General features: G+C 48.3%; 1 protein-coding gene across 2 annotated transcripts in view; it reads left to right on the top strand.

The window, feature by feature from the left end:
- The window catches only part of SRGAP3 (SLIT-ROBO Rho GTPase activating protein 3), a 181,179-nt gene that overhangs the window by 129,586 nt on the left and 31,593 nt on the right, over positions 1–20,000 (top strand). For both annotated transcript variants that reach the window (XM_063941265.1, XM_063941266.1), the window contains exons 14-17: positions 5,252–5,329; positions 6,545–6,679; positions 8,506–8,611; positions 18,054–18,281. In XM_063941265.1, the coding sequence (XP_063797335.1) occupies positions 5,252–5,329; positions 6,545–6,679; positions 8,506–8,611; positions 18,054–18,281 (547 nt within the window). The remainder of the gene's footprint in view (positions 1–5,251; positions 5,330–6,544; positions 6,680–8,505; positions 8,612–18,053; positions 18,282–20,000) is intronic.

Raw genomic sequence — 20,000 nt, 5'->3', positions numbered from 1 at the left:
CCTCACAGCACGCAATATATTTCCGCCATATGCGGTGATAATGGTTTGCGTTCACTTCTTTCCTAGCTTTAAATAGCGTAGGGATAACTTCCTCTGGAATGCCCTTTTCCTTCAGGATCCGGCGTTCAACCGCCATGCCGTCAAACGCAGCCGCGGTACGTCTTGGAACAGACAGGCCCCCTGCTGCAGCAGGTCCTGTCTGAGCGGCAGAGGCCATGGGTCCTCTGAGATCATTTCTTGGAGTTCTGGGTACCAAGCTCTTCTTGGCCACCCGGAACAATGAGTATGGGCCCTCATTCCGAGTTGTTCGCTCGCAAGCGGATTTTAGCAGATTTGCTCATGCTAAGCCGCCGCCTACTGGGAGTGAATCTTAGCATCTTAAAAATGCGAACGATGTATTCGCAATATTGCGATTACACACCTCGTAGCAGTTTCTGAGTAGCTCCAGAGTTACTCGGCATCTGCGATCAGTTCAGTGCTTGTCGTCTCTGGTTTGACGTCACAAACACACCCAGCGTTCGCCCAGACACTCCCCCGTTTCTCCGGCCACTCCTGCGTTTTTTCCGGAAACGGTAGCGTTTTTTCCCACACGCCCATAAAACGGCCTGTTTCCGCCCAGTAACACCCATTTCCTGTCAATCACATTACGATCGCCAGAACGATGAAAAAGCCGTGAGTAAAAAACCTAACTGCATAGCAAATTTACTTGGCGCAGTCGCAGTGCGGACATTGCGCATGCGCATTAAGCGGAAAATCGCTGTGATGCGAAGATTTTTACCGAGCGAACAACTCGGAATGACCTCCATAGTTCTTACTCCTCTCCTTCTTATTATTCTCATTACCCTGGGTATGAGAGGCAGAGAAGGGAACACATACACTGACTGGTACACCCACGGTGTTACCCGAGCGTCCACAGCTATCGCCTGAGGGTCCCTTGACCTGGCGCAATATCTTTGTAGCTTTTTGTTGAGGCGGGACGCCATCCTGTCCACCTGTGGCCTTTCCCCACGGTGTACAATCATTTGGAAGACTTCTGGATGAAGTCACCACTCTCCCGGGTGGAGGTCGTGTCTGCTGAGAAAGTCTGCTTCTCAGTTGTCCACTCCGGGAATGAACACTGCTGACAGTGCTAACACATGATTTTCCGCCCATCGGAGAATCCTTGTGGCTTCTGCCATCGCCATCCTGCTTCTTGTGCCGCCCTGTCGGTTTACATGACCGACCGCCGTGATGTTGTCTGACTGGATCAGCACCGGCCGGTGTTGAAGCAGGGTCTAGCCTGACTTAGGGCATTGTAAATGGCCCATAGTTCCAGAACATTTATGTGTAGGGAAGTCTCCTCACTTTTCCATAGGCCTTGGAAGTTTCTTCCCTATGTGACTGCCCCCCAGCCTTGAAGGCTGGCATCCGTGGTCACAAGGACCCAGTCCTGTATGCCGAATCTGCGGCCCCCTAGAAGATGAGCACTCTGCAGTCACCACCACAGCGACACCCTGGCCCTTGGAGACAGGGTTATCTGCCGATGCATCTGAGGATGCGACCCGGACCACTTGTCCAACAGATCCCACTGGAAGATCCTTGCATGGGACTTGGCGAATGGAAATTCTTCGTAAGAAGCTACCATCTTTCCCAAGGCTCGCGTGCATTGATGCACCGATACCTGTATTTGTATTAGGAGGTCTCCGTCTAGAGACGCCAACTCCTTGGACTTCTCCTCCGGGAGAAACCCTTTTTATCCTGTTCTGTGTCCAGAACCATACCCAGGAACAGTAGACGCGTCGTAGGAAACAGCTGCGACTTTGGAATATTCAGAATCCAGCCGTGCTGTTGTAGCACTTCCCGAGATAGTGCTACTCCGACGAACAACTGCTCCCTGGACCTCGCCTTTATAAGGAGCTCGTCCAAGTACGGGATAAGTACTTCGGCCATTACCTTGGTAAATACCCTCGGTGCCGGGGACAGACCAACGGCAACGTCTGGAATTGGTAATGACAATCCTGTACCACAATTTTGAGGTACACCTGGTGAAGAGGGTAAATAGGGACATGCAGGTAAGTATCCTTGATGTCCAGTGATACCCTGAAATTTCCCAGGCTTGCAATAATCGCCCTGAGCGATTCCATTTTGAACTTGAACCTTCGTATATAAGTGTTCAAGGATTTCAATTTTAGAATGGGTCTCACCGAACCATCTGGTTTCGGTATCTCCGAGGGCAGCAGGCAAGGCTGATGTGAGGCAACGGCGAGGGGGAGTCGTCTCGAACTCCAGCCTGTATCCCTGTGATACTACTTGCGGAACCTAGGGATCCACCTGTGGGCAAGCCCACTGGTCCCTGCAGTTCCCGAGACGCGCCCCCACCAAACCTGTCTCCACCTGTGGAGCCCCAGCGTCATGCGGTGGACTCAGAGGAAGCGAGGGAAGATTTGATCCTGGGAACTGGCTGACTGGTGCAGCTTTTTCCTTCTTCCCTTGTCTCTGTGCAGAAAGGAAGCGCCTTTGACCCGCTTGCTTTTCTGAAGCCGAAAGGAATGTACCTGAAAATACGGTGCTTTCTTAGGCTTTTGTGAGGAAACCTGAGGTAAAAAAATTTCTTCCCAGCTGTTGCTGTGGATACGAGGTCCCAGAGACCATCCCCAAACAATTCCTCACCCTTATAAGGCAGAATCTCCATGTGCCTTTTAAATGCAGCATCACCTGTCCACTGCCGGGTTTCTAATACCCTCCTGGCAGAATGGACATTGCATTAATTCTGGATGCCAGCCGGCAAATATCCCTCTGTGCATCCTTTATATATAAGACAACGTCTTAAATATGCTCAATGTTAGCAAAATATTATCCCTGTCTTAGCGTATTAATATTATCTGACAGGGTATCAGACCACGCTGCAGCAGCACTATTTATGCTGAGGCAATTGCAGGTTTCAGTATATAACCTGAGTGTGTAAATACAGACTTCAGGATCGCCTCCTGCTTTTTATCAGCAGGTTTCTTCAAGGTGGCCGTATCCTAAAACGGCAGTGCCACCTTTTGACAAACGTGTGAGCGCCTTATCCACCCTAAGGGATATCTCCCAACGTGACCTATCCTCTGGCGGGAAAGGGTACGCCATCAGTAAGTTTTTAGAAATTACCAGTTTCTTATCGGGGGAAACCACGCTTCTTTACACACTTCATTCATTCATCTGATGGGGGAACAAAACACTGGCTGCTTTTTCTCCCCAAAAATAAAACCCCTTTTATGTGGTACTTGGGTTCATGTCAGAAAATGCGTAACACATTTTTCATTGCCGAGATCATGTAACGGATGTTCCTAGTGGATTGTGTATATGTCTCAACCTCGTCGACACTGGAGTCAGACTCCGTGTCGACATCTGTGTCTGCCATCTGAGGTAACGGGCGTTGTTTAAGCCCCTGATGGCCTTTGAGACGCCTGGGCAGGCGCGGGCTGAGAAGCCGGCTGTCCCACAGCTGTTACGTCATCCAGCCTTTTATGTAAGGAGTTGACACTGTCGGTTAATACCTTCCACCTATCCATCCACTCTGGTGTCGGCCCCACAGGGGGCGACATCCCATTTATCGGCCTCTGCTCCGCCTCCACGTAACCTTCCTCATCCAACATGTCGACACAGCCGTACCGACACACCGCACACACACAGGGAATGCTCTGACTGAGGACAAGACCCCACAAAGTCCTTTGGGGAGACCGAGAGAAAGTATGCCAGCACACACCAGAGCGCTATATAATGCAGGGATTAACACTATGGGCGGGATGTATTAACATACATCGCCGCACCTCGCCGGTTACCGCAGCGATGTTGATCGCGTATGTACTAACATATGCGATCAACATCGCGATGCGGTGACGGAGGCCCCCGCGATACCTGTTAGGTGGTCTGCGGGGGGTCTCCGTCACCTCCATGGGGTCCCCACACTGCCTTGATGCCGGGTAGCAGCAGCAGGCTACCCCCGGCGCCTCCTCCTCCCCCCTGCAGCCGGAAGGACGTCCGGCTGCGTTGCTAGGGGGAGGAGGAGATTACCTTCCGGGTCAGGTAAGCTGGGGGGGAAGGTAAGCTGGGGGGGAAGGGGGTCGGCGTCTGCGGCGGTGTCGACGGTGTCGGCGGGTTGCGGCGGTCGGCGAAAGAAGCACATAGGCTTCTATAGGGTATCGCCATCCAGAGATGGCGATACCCTGGACGCCGAAAACGCGGCGGTAGGGTGTTAGTAAATATGAAAATGCGGTAAAACCCCCATTTTCGGGGGTTTTACCGCATTTTTGCTTTAGTACATCCCGTCCTGAAACTGAGTGATTTTTCCCCAAATAGCTGCTTGTATACATATATTGCGCCTAAATTAAGTGCCCCCCCTCTCTTTTTAACCCTTTGAGCCTGAAAACTACAGGGGAGAGCCTGGGGAGCTGTCTTCCAGCTGCACTGTGAAGAGAAAATGGCGCCAGTGTGCTGAGGGAGAAGCCCCGCCCCCTTTTCGGCGGACTTTCTCCCGCTTTTTCTGTAATACTGGCAGGGGTAATTTTACATCTATATAGCCTCTAGGACTATATATGATGTATATTTGCCAGCCAAGGTGTTATTTATTGCCCTCAGAGCGCCCCCCCCCCCCCCAGCACCCTGCACCCATCAGTGACCGAAGTGTGAGGTGTACATGAGGAGCAATGGCGCACAGCTGCAGTACTGTGCGCTACCTTGTTGAAGACCGAAGTCTTCTGCCGCCGATTTTCCGGACCTCTTCGTGCTTCTGGCTCTGTAAGGGGGACGGCGGCGCGGCTCCGGGAACGAACACCAAGGTCGGGTCCTGCGGTCGATCCCTCTGGAGCTAATGGTGTCCAGTAGCCTAAGAAGCCCAAACTACCACCTGTTAGGTAGGTTCGCTTCTTCTCCCCTTAGTCCCTCGCTGCAGTGAGTCTGTTGCCAGCAGATCTCACTGAAAATAAAAAACCTAAATATACTTTCTTTCTAGGTGCTCAGGAGAGCCCCTAGTGTGCATCCAGCTCAGCCGGGCACAAGAATCTAACTGAGGTCTGGAGGAGGGTCTTAGTGGGAGGAGCCAGTGCACACCAGGTAGTCCTAAAGCTTTCTTTAGTTGTGCCCAGTCTCCTGCGGAGCCGCTAATCCCCATGGTCCTTACGGAGTCCCAGCATCCACTTAGGACGTTAGAGAAACATCGATTACCATTATATAGCCAGCAGCAATGTCTCGCTCTGTCCCTTCACCGACATATTCTGTGCTCTGGGTGCAGGTCTCCAGCAACAAGGGATATTCCGGGTTCCGGGATCCCATGTTGAAGTCAATGACATCAAGAATTCATTTGAAAGAGGTGAGTGACCCCGTAGGGATGTAAAGACCCCATATGCCATCTGAAAAAGAGCACTGTACCCCATGTGATAATAAAGAGCAGACGCCAGGCGCCAGAAAGTAACCAGTAGCTCCTGGTAATACAACAGAACTAAGGGCCTGGTGCAGAGATGGACGCGATGATGTGGAGCAAATATTTGCCACTGCGCAGTTCCAGCGGCTTCAGCGTCTTACTTCCAACAGCTGTGCTGCACGATCATAGGCAGGGGCGTTTTAGTCATTTTGTGGGACCTATAGACACATATGTAACGACCCCATGTACCGGCGAAAATAACTCACATAGAAATTCGGGACAGACAGAGAAGAAGCCCCCCCTTCCCCGCAGCTGTGGGCCCCGTGGCAGCTGCACCTATGGTAGTAACGCCATTGGGCTTAGGGTTAGTCAAAATTTTGTTTATCAACCGATGTACGTCCAATGATTGCGTCTTCACACACAAGCAGCAAATCCGGCGGCTGCCACATTTTCGTACAGCCGCTGAGTTACGGGATCGCAGCTGCGAATTCATTTGTAATCGTCTCTGAATCAGGCTGTAAGTCAGAGAGAACTAAATCCAAAATACACACATTGGGTGGGCATGGAGTCACAGTGGCTAGCATTGCTGCTTGTAGCCATGGGACCCCAGGTTTAAATCCAACCACAGTGCTAAATGCATGTATTCCGTGTTCCTTTGGGACTTCCTTGGGGGGTTGGTCATTGGCTACTGGCCAAAATGTTCCTAGTGTGGCTGTGGCAGGAAAATTAGATTGCTAGCTCTGCTGGGGCAGTGACTACATATTCCTTTTATAGATTAGGGGCAGCGCCTCCTAGAGGATTTAGAGGCAGGCGCAAAAGGTGGTGAATGTGGGGAGGAGAGGTGGCGGTCACTGGCTGACTGTATGGGCGTCAGGCAGCCTATATATATATATATATATATATGTATATAAAATATATATATATGTATTACCCTCTGATTTATACTACTGTCTGATTATGTAACTCAGCTGAGAGATCAGTTGCAGGAGACATTGCTGTATTACTACTGCCACCTGCTGGGTGAGACCCGTAATGACGCCCTATTTAATCTGGCACGCTCGTGCTGTGAATAGTATGAATAAATAAGCATTGTCAATTTTTTCCTTTAAAGCTTGTTGAGTATGTGAAATAAATGCGTCCCATGTCTCAATGTTATCTCCCCAGGAGAAGACCCCCTGGTAGAGGACCACTGTGAGCGAGATATTAATTCCGTGGCTGGTGTATTGAAGCTATATTTCCGAGGTCTGGAGAACCCACTCTTTCCTAAGGAAAGGTTTCAAGACTTGATCTCTACAATCAGTAAGTATCACACAATGACCTGCACTCCCTGCGGCTGTAGACGCACATCGGGGTCATTCCAAGTTGTTCGCTCGCTAGCAGTTTTTAGCAGCCGTGCAAACGCTATGCCGCCTCCCACTGGGAGTGTATTTTAGCTTAGCAGAAGTGCGAACGAAAGGATCGCAGAGCGGCTACAAAATAATTTTGTGCAGTTTCAGAGTAGCTTCAGACCTACTCAGCGCTTGCGATCACTGCAGACCATTCAGTTCCTGTTTTGACGTCACGAACACGCCCTGCGTTCGCCCAGCCACGCCTGCGTTTTTCCTGGCATGCCTGCGTTTTTCCGAACACTCCCTGAAAACGGCCAGTTGACACCCAGAAACGCCCTCTTCATGTCAATCACTCTGCGGCCAGCAGTGCGACTGAAAAGCTTCGCTAAACCCTGTGTGAAACTACATCGTTCGTTGTAATAGTACGAAGCGCGTGCGCATTGTGCCACATGCGCAGAAGTGCAGATTTTTTGCCTGATCGCTGCGCAGCAAACGAAAGCAGCTAGCGAACAACTCGGAATGACCACCGTCAGCCGGTGAACAGTTCCCCAGTGCAGACATAAAGCGTAAAATAAATATCATTTACTATTGAGTAGTGCACAATTCACTAATGCAGATGCTTGGGGCAGGTTGTAGAAATGATGGGAACTTTTCAGCCGCATACTGCAACTTTTCCCACCCGCAGGACACTACGGCCTGCGGGTGGGGATGGCAGAAGGCAGGCTGATTCAGCGGGGCGCCGCCATAAGGGGAGGAGGCTTTGTGCTATTTTTAAATCTGTCAGTGTGTGGCACTCCGGAGAAACAACCCAGCAGGAACACTAGTTACTTATATAGCGCCAGCGTATTCCATTGCGCTTTACAATTGGGAACAAAATAGAAAGAGAACAGAAATAAAACAAGACAGACAAATATGTATGAGGGCCCTGCTCGCAAGCTTACAGTGTATGGTTTGTAAAGTGGAAGACAAAATCATTCTAGTTTTACCTTATAAAAAATTGCTGCCTTAATTCTAGCGATTCGTCACCGTTAACTAGTCGCTGCCGGCAACTCGCATGCAATTACATCTGGTCCAAAGTCTCTATAAACTATTGCACAGGTAGCAAACTGCACTTCCTTAGCTGATGATGGCCTTCAAATAATTCCTAGGTGGCCATAGGCCAATCACTGATTTCTAGTGCATCATGGGAGTTGTAGTTCAGCTGTAGAGGTGACGGATCTGCTCTTTGGTAGCTGATTCATGGTGGTCATTCCGAGTTGATCGCTAGCTGCATTCGTTCGCTGCGCAGCGATCAGGCAAAAAAACTGCACTTCTGCGCATGCGTATGCGGCACAATGCGCACGCGCAACTTACTATTACAACGAACGATGTAGTTTTACACAGGGTCTAGCGAAGCTTTTCAGTCGCACTGCTGGCCGCAGAGTGAGTGACAGGAAGAGGACGTTTCTGGGTGTCAACTGACCGTTTTTAGGGAGTGTTCGGAAAAACGCAGGCGTGCCAGGAAAAACGCAGGCGTGGCTGGGTGAACGCAGGGCGTGTTTGTTACGTCAAAACAGGAATTGAATAGTCTGAAGTGATCGCAAGCGCTGAGTAGGTCTGAAGCTACTCTGAAACTACACAAAATTATTTTGTAGCCGCTCTGCGATCCTTTCGTTCGCACTTCTGCTAAGCTAAAATACACGCCCAGTGGGAGGCGGCATAGCGTTTGCACGGCTGCTAAAAACTGCTAGCGAGCGATCAATTCGGAATGACCACCCATGTACTGGCACCTGCTAACACCTTTCTCCGTTATTCCAGAGATAGAGAACTCCGCAGAGAGGGTCCATCACATCCGTCAGATCCTCATCACTTTGTCCCGAGCCGTCCTGGTGGTCATGAGATATCTCTTCGCTTTCCTTAACCAGTGAGTCTTTAAACCTGGGTTTGGACAAGGAGCACTTTAAATGAAATGATCTCAGTTGTAAAGCTGCCAGTTCTCTCTGCCTGTGGCTGGATCATGCAAATGAACTGACTATCTGCTACGATGGGCCTCAAACTCTATGATACATGTACTTACCACTCCCACCAGCTCAGGGAGCCGCTTCTGCCTGCATTGTGCAGACCTAGTGCTTCAGGCGATGGTTGAAACATATACTATTGAATTAATGGATCCAACAAGGCTGTAGCCGATGGAGTAGTCTTTATTGCAGTTTTACAGATGCGTACTCATACATCCAGCCTCAATACGCCATGCAGTGCGAGTTGCCTGGGGTGAGTGAGCCGCCAGGTCCCGTGCAACTCTGCTAACGTGGGCGTCCTTTTCTCTTTTGCCAAATATGCGTCTTAGTTGCAATGCAGTGTGACTAGGCTGCACAAGGAGACTGCGCTGATTAATGTGATGTATATTGTGTGTGACTGAGAGTGTGTACGAAGCACAACGGAACTAAGACTTGCTACATTTATATTCCCTTGCTGCTGACAATCAGATGCGGTTATTCACATTTGTCTTATCGCTCACAGATATCATTGCCGCATTGTACTTGTAAAGGGGGGAGGGGGCGTGTCCTCAGCGTGCCGTGCTGTCTCCCAGTGAGGCTCGGATGCAGACGGCCCAGGAGTAAAATTAGAGAGCTGAATATAATGCTCTCTCTTGGGAAACTGGGGTTCCTGGAAAGCCTGGCGTGATTGTTTGCCACAAGGCCGTATATAGTAAATAATAGGAAGATGAATCTAGAGGACCTGGTGCTGTTCCTCTCTATCTATTATGTTTATTTCTCCCCAAGTGGACGTCGGGTCACAAAACTGATCTGCAGATAATTCTATTATCAATTGGAGAGGCCGGAGAGAAAATTTTGTGTTGTTCCCTTCCCAGCCACACGGCTACACACAGTGCTGTAATTATTCCTGTGTAGCTGCCACGTTTTACTCTCCCCTTCTCACGCACGGCTACACAATGTTGTAATAATTCCTGTGTAGCTGCCACCTTTTACTCTCCCCTTCTCACACCCAGCCACACGGCTACACACAGTGCTGTAATTATTCCTGTGTAGCTGCCACGTTTTACTCTCCCCTTCTCACGCACGGCTACACAATGCTGTAATAATTCCTGTGTAGCTGCCACGTTTTACTCTCCCCTTCTCACACCCAGCCACACGGCTACACACAGTGCTGTAATAATTCCTGTGTAGCTGCCACGTTTTGCTCTCCCCTTTTCACACCCAGCCACACGGCTACACACAGTGCTGTAATAATTCCTGTGTAGCTGCCACGTTTTACTCTCCCCTTCTCACACCCAGATACACGACTACACAAAGCTGTAATAATTCCTGTGTAGCTGCCACGTTTTACTCTCCCCTTCTCACACCCAGCCACACACAGTGCTGTAATAATTCCTCTGCAGCTACCACGTTTTACTCTCCCCTTCTCACACATGGCTACACACAATGCTGTAATAATTTCTGTGTAGTTGCCACATTTTACTCTCCCCTTCTCACACCCAGCCACACGGCTACACACATTGCTATAATAATTCCTGTGTAGCTGCCACGTTTTACCCTCCCCTTCCCACACCCAGCCACACGGCTACACACAATGCTGTAATAATTCCTGTGTAGCTGCCACGTTTTACTCTCCCCTTCTCACACCCAGCCACACGGCTACACACAATGCTGTAATAATTCCTGTGTAGCTGCCATGCTTACTCTCCCCTTCTCACACACGGCTACACACAGTGCTGTAATAATTCCTGTGTAGCTGCCACGTTTTACTCTCCCCTTCTCACACCCAGATACACGGCTACACAAAACTGTAATAATTCCTGTGTAGCTGCCACGTTTTACTCTCCCCTTCTCACACTCAGCCACACGGCTACACACAGTGCTGTAATAATTCCTGTGTAGCTGCCACGTTTTGCTCTCCCCTTTTCACACCCAGCCACACGGCTACACACAGTGCTGTAATAATTCCTGTGTAGCTGCCACGTTTTACTCTCCCCTTCTCACACCCAGATACACGACTACACAAAGCTGTAATAATTCCTGTGTAGCTGCCACGTTTTACTCTCCCCTTCTCACACCCAGCCACACACAGTGCTGTAATAATTCCTCTGCAGCTACCACGTTTTACTCTCCCCTTCTCACACATGGCTACACACAATGCTGTAATAATTTCTGTGTAGTTGCCACATTTTACTCTCCCCTTCTCACACCCAGCCACACGGCTACACACATTGCTATAATAATTCCTGTGTAGCTGCCACGTTTTACCCTCCCCTTCCCACACCCAGCCACACGGCTACACACAATGCTGTAATAATTCCTGTGTAGCTGCCACGTTTTACTCTCCCCTTCTCACACCCAGCCACACGGCTACACACAATGCTGTAATAATTCCTGTGTAGCTGCCATGCTTACTCTCCCCTTCTCACACACGGCTACACACAGTGCTGTAATAATTCCTGTGTAGCTGCCACGTTTTACTCTCCCCTTCTCACACCCAGATACACGGCTACACAAAACTGTAATAATTCCTGTGTAGCTGCCACGTTTTACTCTCCCCTTCTCACACACGGCTACACAATGCTGTAATAATTCCTGTGTAGCTGCCACGTTTTACTCTCCCCTTCTCACACTCAGCCACATGGCTACACAATGCTGTAATAATTCCTGTGTGGCTGCCACGTTTTACTCTCCCCCTCACACACACGGCTACACAATGCTGTAATAATTCCTGTGTAGCTGCCACGTTTTACTCTCCCCTTCTCACACCCAGCCACATGGCTACACAATGCTGTAATAATTCCTGTGTAGCTGCCACGTTTTACTCTCCCCTTCTCACACCCAGATACACGGCTACACAAAACTGTAATAATTCCTGTGTAGCTGCCACGTTTTACTCTCCCCTTCTCACACACGGCTACACAATGCTGTAATAATTCCTGTGTAGCTGCCACGTTTTACTCTCCCCTTCTCTCACCCAGCCACATGGCTACACAATGCTGTAATAATTCCTGTGTAGCTGCCACGTTTAACTCTCCCCTTCTCACACACGGCTACACAATGCTGTAATAATTCCTGTGTAGCTGCCACATTTTACTCCCCCCTTCTCACACCCAGCCACACGGCTACACACAGTGCTGTAATTATTCCTGTGTAGCTGCCATGTTTTACTCTCCCCTTCTCACACCCAGATAAACGGCTACACACAATGCTGTAATAATTTCTGTTTCATTCACTAGGGGTCACTGGAGTACTCTTGGGATATGGACGGCTTCCGCAGGAAACAGGGCACTGAATATTTAAATTTAGAACTCTCCACCCCTCCATATCCCCGAGTACCCCAGTGTTTTTTCTGTGCTCACAGCACTAACAAGGCTTGTGTGGAGTTCCCACACTTAGTTGAATATCTTATTGATTTTTCATTTTTACTTTTACATTTTTCCTTTTTCCTTTTGCACTTAGCACATCCCTTCCCAGTTTCTGTAAAAACATGGGTCCGGGATAGTGCCGCTGCACGGAGAGCATGGCGTGTCGGTCCTCACAAAGAGCACCCTCACAGCCACACGCAGCCCACTGCCTACTGCAAAAGCTGGACGGAGCTTACAGATAGAAGCCCCGTCGCAGCCATGAACTGAAAAGCTGGACGGAGCTTACAGATAGAAGCCCCGTCGCAGCCCTCCCTACAACAAGGTATGCTGGGGGGAACGGGGCGGTCAGCGCAGGCTGCCGCCCCGCTGTGTGGGGTCCGTGTTGTAATGCCGCCCGCACCCGCCGCTCATACAGCCCGCCCGCCCCAGCCGCTCCGTCCGGCCGCCCCAGCCGCTCCGTCCGGCCGCCCCAGCCGCTCCGTTTGGCCGCCCCAGACGCTCCGTCAGCGCTGTATTGCAAGATGCCAGCGCTGAGAGGGGAACCGCCGCAGCTCGGCTAGCGACGCCGGAAGCCGCTACGCACCGCTCCGGCCAGCCGACCTCCGCTGCTCTGCAATAAGTGTCCCTCGCCTCCCTGCAATGAGCTTCCCGGCAACGCTCCGAGCTGAGACACAGCGCTACAGGGAGTACAGGGGGAAGGGGGGGGGGGGGACATGGCTAATTACAGCGCGGCTGCAAGGGGGAAAATCTAAAGGGGAAGAATAGCCTGTATGACAGGCTGCCATATCTATAGGTGGTATTAATAGAGAGCCTATATTAAACTGCAGTCAGGAGGCATGTATTGTAACCTGCCTGTGATTATCACTGTATAATAGACTATTGAGCCTATATTAACACTGGAGGCATGTATCTGTGATTATCAGTGTAAGCATGGCATGGGGGCCATTTTAACCATGCTTCCTGTTTTCTTCCTGTTTCTAATTCCAGAACGTTCCTGTCCTACATCTCTACTCCACCGGAGGCGCAGGGGTGTTAGTGGGAATTTTTGCTTCAGGTTTTATATAGGCTGGCCATGTGAATGCACTTCGGCCATATATATATGTATATTACACACCTTAAGTAACACTTTTACTCAGTCGTGCAAGTGTCTGTCTTTGTTTATTGGATTGTCTGTCTGCATAATGAGTACGGCACCAGCAAAGACTAAAAAGGAAGTTTTACTGCAATGTCTGTACATGAATCTACCACATGTTCCGTATGTTTTGTAGGTTTCCACTCCGGAACCCGGTTTCATTCCTATGTTACGCAAATGTAATGGCTGGGTTGCAATTAGAATTGGCCACCGTTCGACACGAGCGGCAAGATCCGAGTCTCGGAGAAGACCGCCAAATTTAACGGAGGAGTCTCAGCCGTTGCAAAAGTCCAACTTCACTTTGGGTAACAGGGTATTAATTTAATTGGTCTTATAATTTAACTGTTTCTGCTATGTTGCAGTCTGACAATTCTATGCCAAACCTCACGGCGTTAAATAAGGGTGAGGAGGGCACATTAGACCAGCAGTCAGATAGTGCGGTTTTTGACAGCCCAGACATTGATAATGACCAGTGCGTCAGTCTCTGAAGTTTACAGAGACTAAGGAGCCTCTAACATATAATCAGTCGTATTTACTAAACGACAGAGATCTCCAATGGGCTTATTTAGGATATCTTACTAAGATGTTAGTAGAAATAAGCGAATAACCCGTTCTATACCTCACAGATTTAAGTCTATTTACCCGTTTCCACACAGTGACATCTACATTGGAGAATCCGCCATTGGTGGATTCGTCTGTGTCAAACCTTATAAAGACCCTTCAGACGTAAGATACATTTGGGTCACTAAGGCGCTCTTTGTATGGAAACAATGACGATCACGTTATACTTATCGTTAATCAAATTTGAGAAGCTGCTAAGTAGCTATGTACAGCTTCTGCTGCCGGCTGTTAGCTCGCTTCTCACCTTTCATCGTCGCTAGTTACAGCACGACAAGTTCTCTGGCTGCGTTCTTCGCAAGCGGAGTCAGAGGTCAAAAGAATACGGTGGCCAGAAGTTGTTTGGTCCTAAAATTGACAAATGCATTTCTCAGGCCAAGGCGGGGGGGGAGGGGGGGGGGGGACAGTCTAGTTTCCTGCCATTGCCTCCACCGGTACCAAGACGGAAATACTCTGGTCCGGCGTTCAAATCCTTTAGACTTCAGTCCTGTCAAGGCTGTGGTACAGCCACGCCTTGTAACGCCAGGGCGCTAAAGTCACCAACAAGCCAGTGGCTTGACGGGTTCCCAGGCCATTTCGGATTTCCAATTGTGGGAGCGCGTCTTCAGACGTTACATTTGCCGGGATTCCAGACATCCACTGATGGATGTATCCGCTATTTAGTGTTAAAAGAAAGCTGTCTCCCGCCACTGCGTTTTTTCAAGACAGGACTGCCTCTGTCGGACGACAAGAAGGCGTTTTGGCAGGTTGCCATTCAGTCTCTGCTGGATTCAGCAGTTTTTAATTCCAGGCCTGGTACACCAACAAGGTCAGGGTTATTATTCCCGTCTGTTTGTGGTACCGAAGCCGGAGGGCTCCGTCACAGTCTCAATCAGTAAGTCACTTACTACAGATTGAAGATGGAATTTCTGCGGTCAGTATTTGCAGATTTGGAGCCACAAGATTGCATGATTGCGCTTGATCTCCAGGATGCGTACTTACACATTCCGGTTTGGTCACCTCATCAGAGGTTCTTGCGTTTTACAATACGCCACAACCATTAACAGTTTCAGGCTCTACCGTTTGGCCTCTCGTCAGCGCCTCGGGTATTCACCAAAGTGATGTTTGTGATGATAGCTCATCTCAGATCCCTGGCAGTGACAATCGTTCCATACTTAGACGATCTGCTCATAAGAGCTCCGTCTCAACAGATGCTCCTCCTACTTGCGCTGCTAACGTACACCACGGTTGCAGTGTCAACTTCAAGAAATCGCATCTAATTCCGTCTCAACGACTTCAATTCCTAGGTATGATTCCAAATACGGTAAATCAAAGAATTTACCTACTACACCAGAAAGTACAGATTATACGCCATCTGGTACAATTAGTGCTCAAGCCACGCACACTATCGGTACATTTGTGTATTCGCCTATTAGGAACAATGGTGGTGGCTTTCGAATCGCTTCAGTTCGGAGGTTTTCACTTGCGTCCATTTCAACAGCAGTGGTCGCCCTCGCATAGGCAGATTCCCCACAGGGTGAGGTTGTCGCCAGGGGCGACGGTGTCTCTACTCTGGGCGAGAGTCTCAGAAGTTGGGGAGTTGTAGTTTAAAATGGTCAGCGACAGAGTCTCTAGGCGGATCACGACAGATTGCTGTCTATAAATGTCCTGGAACTCCGTGCAATTTACAATGCACTACATGCTTCGCTCTCAGACTGTCCAAGTGCAGTCAGACAACGCGACGGCAGTCGCATACATCAACAACCAGGGAGGAACGAGAAGCCGCATGGCAATGCGGGAAGTAGCTCGAATCCTCAATTGTCCAGAATACCACCAGGTGATATTGTCGACTGGGTTCTTTCCTGGAGTGGACAACTGCGAGGCGGATGATCTCAACCGTCGGGATTTTCATCCAGGAGACTGGGCATTAAATCCAGAGGTGTTTCACATGTTGGTCCACAGGTGGGGTTACCCTCAGGTGGACCTGATGGCACCTCGCCACAATTACAAACGCCCCAGTATGTGTCCAGAACGAGAGATCCAAGGGCAGTGGCGGTGGATGTTCTCACAATCGCGTGGCCGTACAGCCTCGTGTATCTGTTTCCACCGTTTTCCGCTGCTCTCTCAGTTGCTAAAACGGATCAAAAGAGAGTCTGTCACAGTCATACTAGTGATGCCTCATTGGTCTCGGAGAGCTTGGTTCTCGGATCTCCGCGGACTACTCGCAGACGATCCTTGCCCGCTCCTACTACGTCCAGACCTGTTACAACAGGGTCCGTTCTTTTACCCCGATTTAGCGCGGCTGCGTTTGACGGGGTGGCTGTTGAGACCGCCCTCTTAAGAAGAGAGGGCATTACAGTATCGGTTATACCAACCATGTTACGAGGTAGGAAGCCGGTTACGGCAGCTCATTATTACAGAATTTGGCGTGCCTATATAGGTTGGTGTGAAGCTCGGAAGTTTTCCGATATCATCTTTCAAGTTATCCCGTCTTTTGTTATTTTTGCAGACGGGGTTAGATGGAGGACTGCGTTTATCTACACTAAAGGTGCAGGTATCTGCGTTGTCAATTTATTTTCAAAGACGACTAGCTCTATTGCCGTCGGTACACGCTTTTCTACAAGGTGTCCTCAAAGTACAGCCTCCAGTCATTCCACCTACAGCGCCATGGGACTTGAATCTGGTTTTACATTTATTACAGTCTTCATATTTTGAACCCTTACAGCAAGTGGATATAAAGTTTCTCACTTGGAAAACAATTTTTCTTCTAGCCTTAGCTTCGGCAAGGCGTGTTTCAGATTTGGGTGCCTTGTCATGCAAGCCACCGTATTTGGTGTTTCTTGATGACAGAGCGGAACGTCGGACGAATCCCGCTTTCTTACCAAAGGTAGTGTCATCTTTTCACATCAATCAACCAATAGTAGTTCCTGTGTTGACAGCACATTCTGGAACTCTGAATGTGGTACGCGCATTACGCGTTTGTGTCCCGAACGTCTACAGTTCGTAATACGGATACGTTGTTTGTTCTCAGCAGACCTTATCCAGATGGATAAAACTGACTATACGTCAGGCTTACCTTAAGGCTAGGTTACAGTCGCCTACATCAGTAATAGCTCATCCCACAGGTTCTGTGGGAACTTCATGGCCAGCTGGTCGGGGAGCTTCTACGACGCAGCTTTGCCGTGCGGCTACATGGTCTTCAGTGCACACGTTTGTGCGCTTTTACAAGTTTGATACGTTTGCGGCATCAGCATCTAGCTTTGGCCGCCTAGTGTTACAGGTGTCAAACAGCTCTCCCGCCCACGGGGGAAGCTTTGGTACGTCCCAAGAGTACTCTAGTGACCCCTAGTGGATGAAAAAGAAAATAGGATTTTGGTACTTACCAGGTAAATCCTTTTCTTTGAATCCATAGGGGGCACTGGACGCCCACCCAGAGCAGTTTTACCTGGTTTGTATTAAGCTCAGGGGATCTTATGGTAACACATTTTCACCGACTGGTTCAAATTATAAGGTTCTATCGGTTATGGTGTCAACTATTTAGTTGTCAGTAACGTTATGTGTCAACTTTGTTGTTGTCCGTTATGTTATATGTAATTCTCCATTGTCAACCTCTATAGTTCCTGTTCGGCTCAGTAAAAAACACTGAGGTACTCGGGGATATGGAGGGGTGGAGAGTTCTAAATTTAAATATTCAGTGCCCTGTTTCCTGCGGAAGCCGTCCATATCCCAAGAGTACTCCAGTGCCCCCTATGGATTCAAAGAAAAGGATTTACCTGGTAAGTACCAAAATCCTATTTTCTGTGTAGCTGCCACGTTTTACTCTCCCCTTCTCACACACGGCTACACAATGCTGTAATAATGTCTGTGGAGCTGTCACGTTTACTCTCCGCTTCTCACACACGGCTACACAATGCTGTAATAATTCCTGTGTCGCTGCCACGTTTTACTCCCCCCTTCTCATACCCAGCCACACGGCTACACACAGTGCTGTAATAATTTCTGTGTAGCTGCCACGTTTTACTCTCCCCTTCTCACACACGGCTACACAATGCTGTAATAATGTCTGTGGAGCTGCCACGTTTACTCTCCGCTTCTCACACACGGCTACACAATGCTGTAATAATGTCTGTGTAGCTGCCACGTTTACTCTCCGCTTCTCACACACGGCTACACAATGCTGTAATAATTCCTGTGTAGCTGCTCTTACTCTTCTATGGAAATAGCTGATAATTATGTGTATCTGTCAGTAACGTATACAATGCAATATTCCAGCATGTCCCAGTACAGCGATGAGAACATGATGGACCCATATAACTTGGCTATCTGCTTCGGACCAACACTAATGCCAATCCCAGATGGTCAGGATCCGGTGGCCTGCCAGGCGCACGTCAATGAGGTCATCAAAAGCATCATCGTTGACCACGAATCAATCTTCCCTACTCACCGGGAGCTGGAGGGGCCGGTGTATGAGAAGTGCATGACCGGGGGTGAGGAGTACTGGTAAATATAGTCCTTATACTACACCTTATATTACAACAACCCCTATATTACACCTTATATCACACTGCCTACCACACTACACCTTATATTACACCAACCCCTATATTACATCTTATATCACACTGACCCCCATACTACACCTTATATTACACTGACCTCCAGACTACACCTTATATTACACCAACCTCCATACTACACCTTATATTACACCAACCCCTATATTACACCTTACATCTGCCTACCATACTACACCTTATATTACACCAACCTCCATACTACACCTTATATTACACCTTACATCTGCCTACCATACTACACCTTATATTACACCAACCTCCATACTACACCTTATATTACACCTTACATCTGCCTACCGTACTACACCTTATATTACACTGACCTCCATACTACACCTTATATTACACTGACCTCCATACTACACCTTATATTACACTGACCTCCATACTACACCTTATATTACACCAACCCCTATATTACACCTTACATCTGCCTACCATACTACACCTTATATTACACTGACCTCCATACTACACCTTATATTACACCAACCCCTATATTACACCTTACATCTGCCTACCATACTACACCTTATATTACACTGACCTCCATACTACACCTTATATTACACTGACCGCCATACTACACCTTATATTACACTGACCTCCATACTACACCTTATATTACACTGACCTCCATACTACACCTTATATTACACCAACCCCTATATTACACCTTACATCTGCCTACCATACTACACCTTATATTACACTGACCTCCATACTACACCTTATATTACACTGACCTCCATACTACACCTTATATTACACCAACCCCTATATTACACCTTACATCTGCCTACCATACTACACCTTATATTACACTGACCTCCATACTACACCTTATATTACACTGACCTCCATACTACACCTTATATTACACTGACCTCCATACTACACCTTATATTACACTGACCTCCATACTACACCTTATATTACACCAACCCCTATATTACACCTTACATCTACCTACCATACTACACCTTATATTACACTGACCTCCATACTACACCTTATATTACACTGACCTCCATACTAGACCTTATATTACACCAACCCCTATATTACACCTTACAACTGCCTACCATACTACACCTTATATTACACTGACCTCCATACTACACCTTATATTACACTGACCTCCATACTACACCTTATATACACCAACCCCTATATTACATCTTATATCACACTGTCTACCATACTACACCTTATATTACACTGACATCCATACTACACCTTATATTACACTGACCTCCATACTACACCTTATATTACACCAACCCCTATACTACACCTTATATTACACCAACCCCTATACTACACCTTATATTACACCAACCCCTATATTACATCTTATATCACACTGCCTACCATACTACACCTTATATTACACTGACCTCCATATTACACATTATATTACACTGACCTCCATACTACACCTTATATTACACCAACCCTATATTACATCTTACATCTGCCTACCATACTACACCTTATATTACATTGACCTCCATACTACACCTTATATTACACTGACCTCCATACTACACCTTATATTACACCAACCTCCATACTACACCTTATATTACACTGACCCCTATATTACATCTTACATCTGCCTACCATACTACACCTTATA

This window comes from Pseudophryne corroboree, chromosome 9, assembly GCF_028390025.1.
Source record: "Pseudophryne corroboree isolate aPseCor3 chromosome 9, aPseCor3.hap2, whole genome shotgun sequence".
NCBI classification, from domain to species: domain Eukaryota; kingdom Metazoa; phylum Chordata; class Amphibia; order Anura; family Myobatrachidae; genus Pseudophryne; species Pseudophryne corroboree.
Note: the sequence above shows the minus strand (reverse complement) of the source record. Positions and strands in the feature narration are given on the sequence as shown.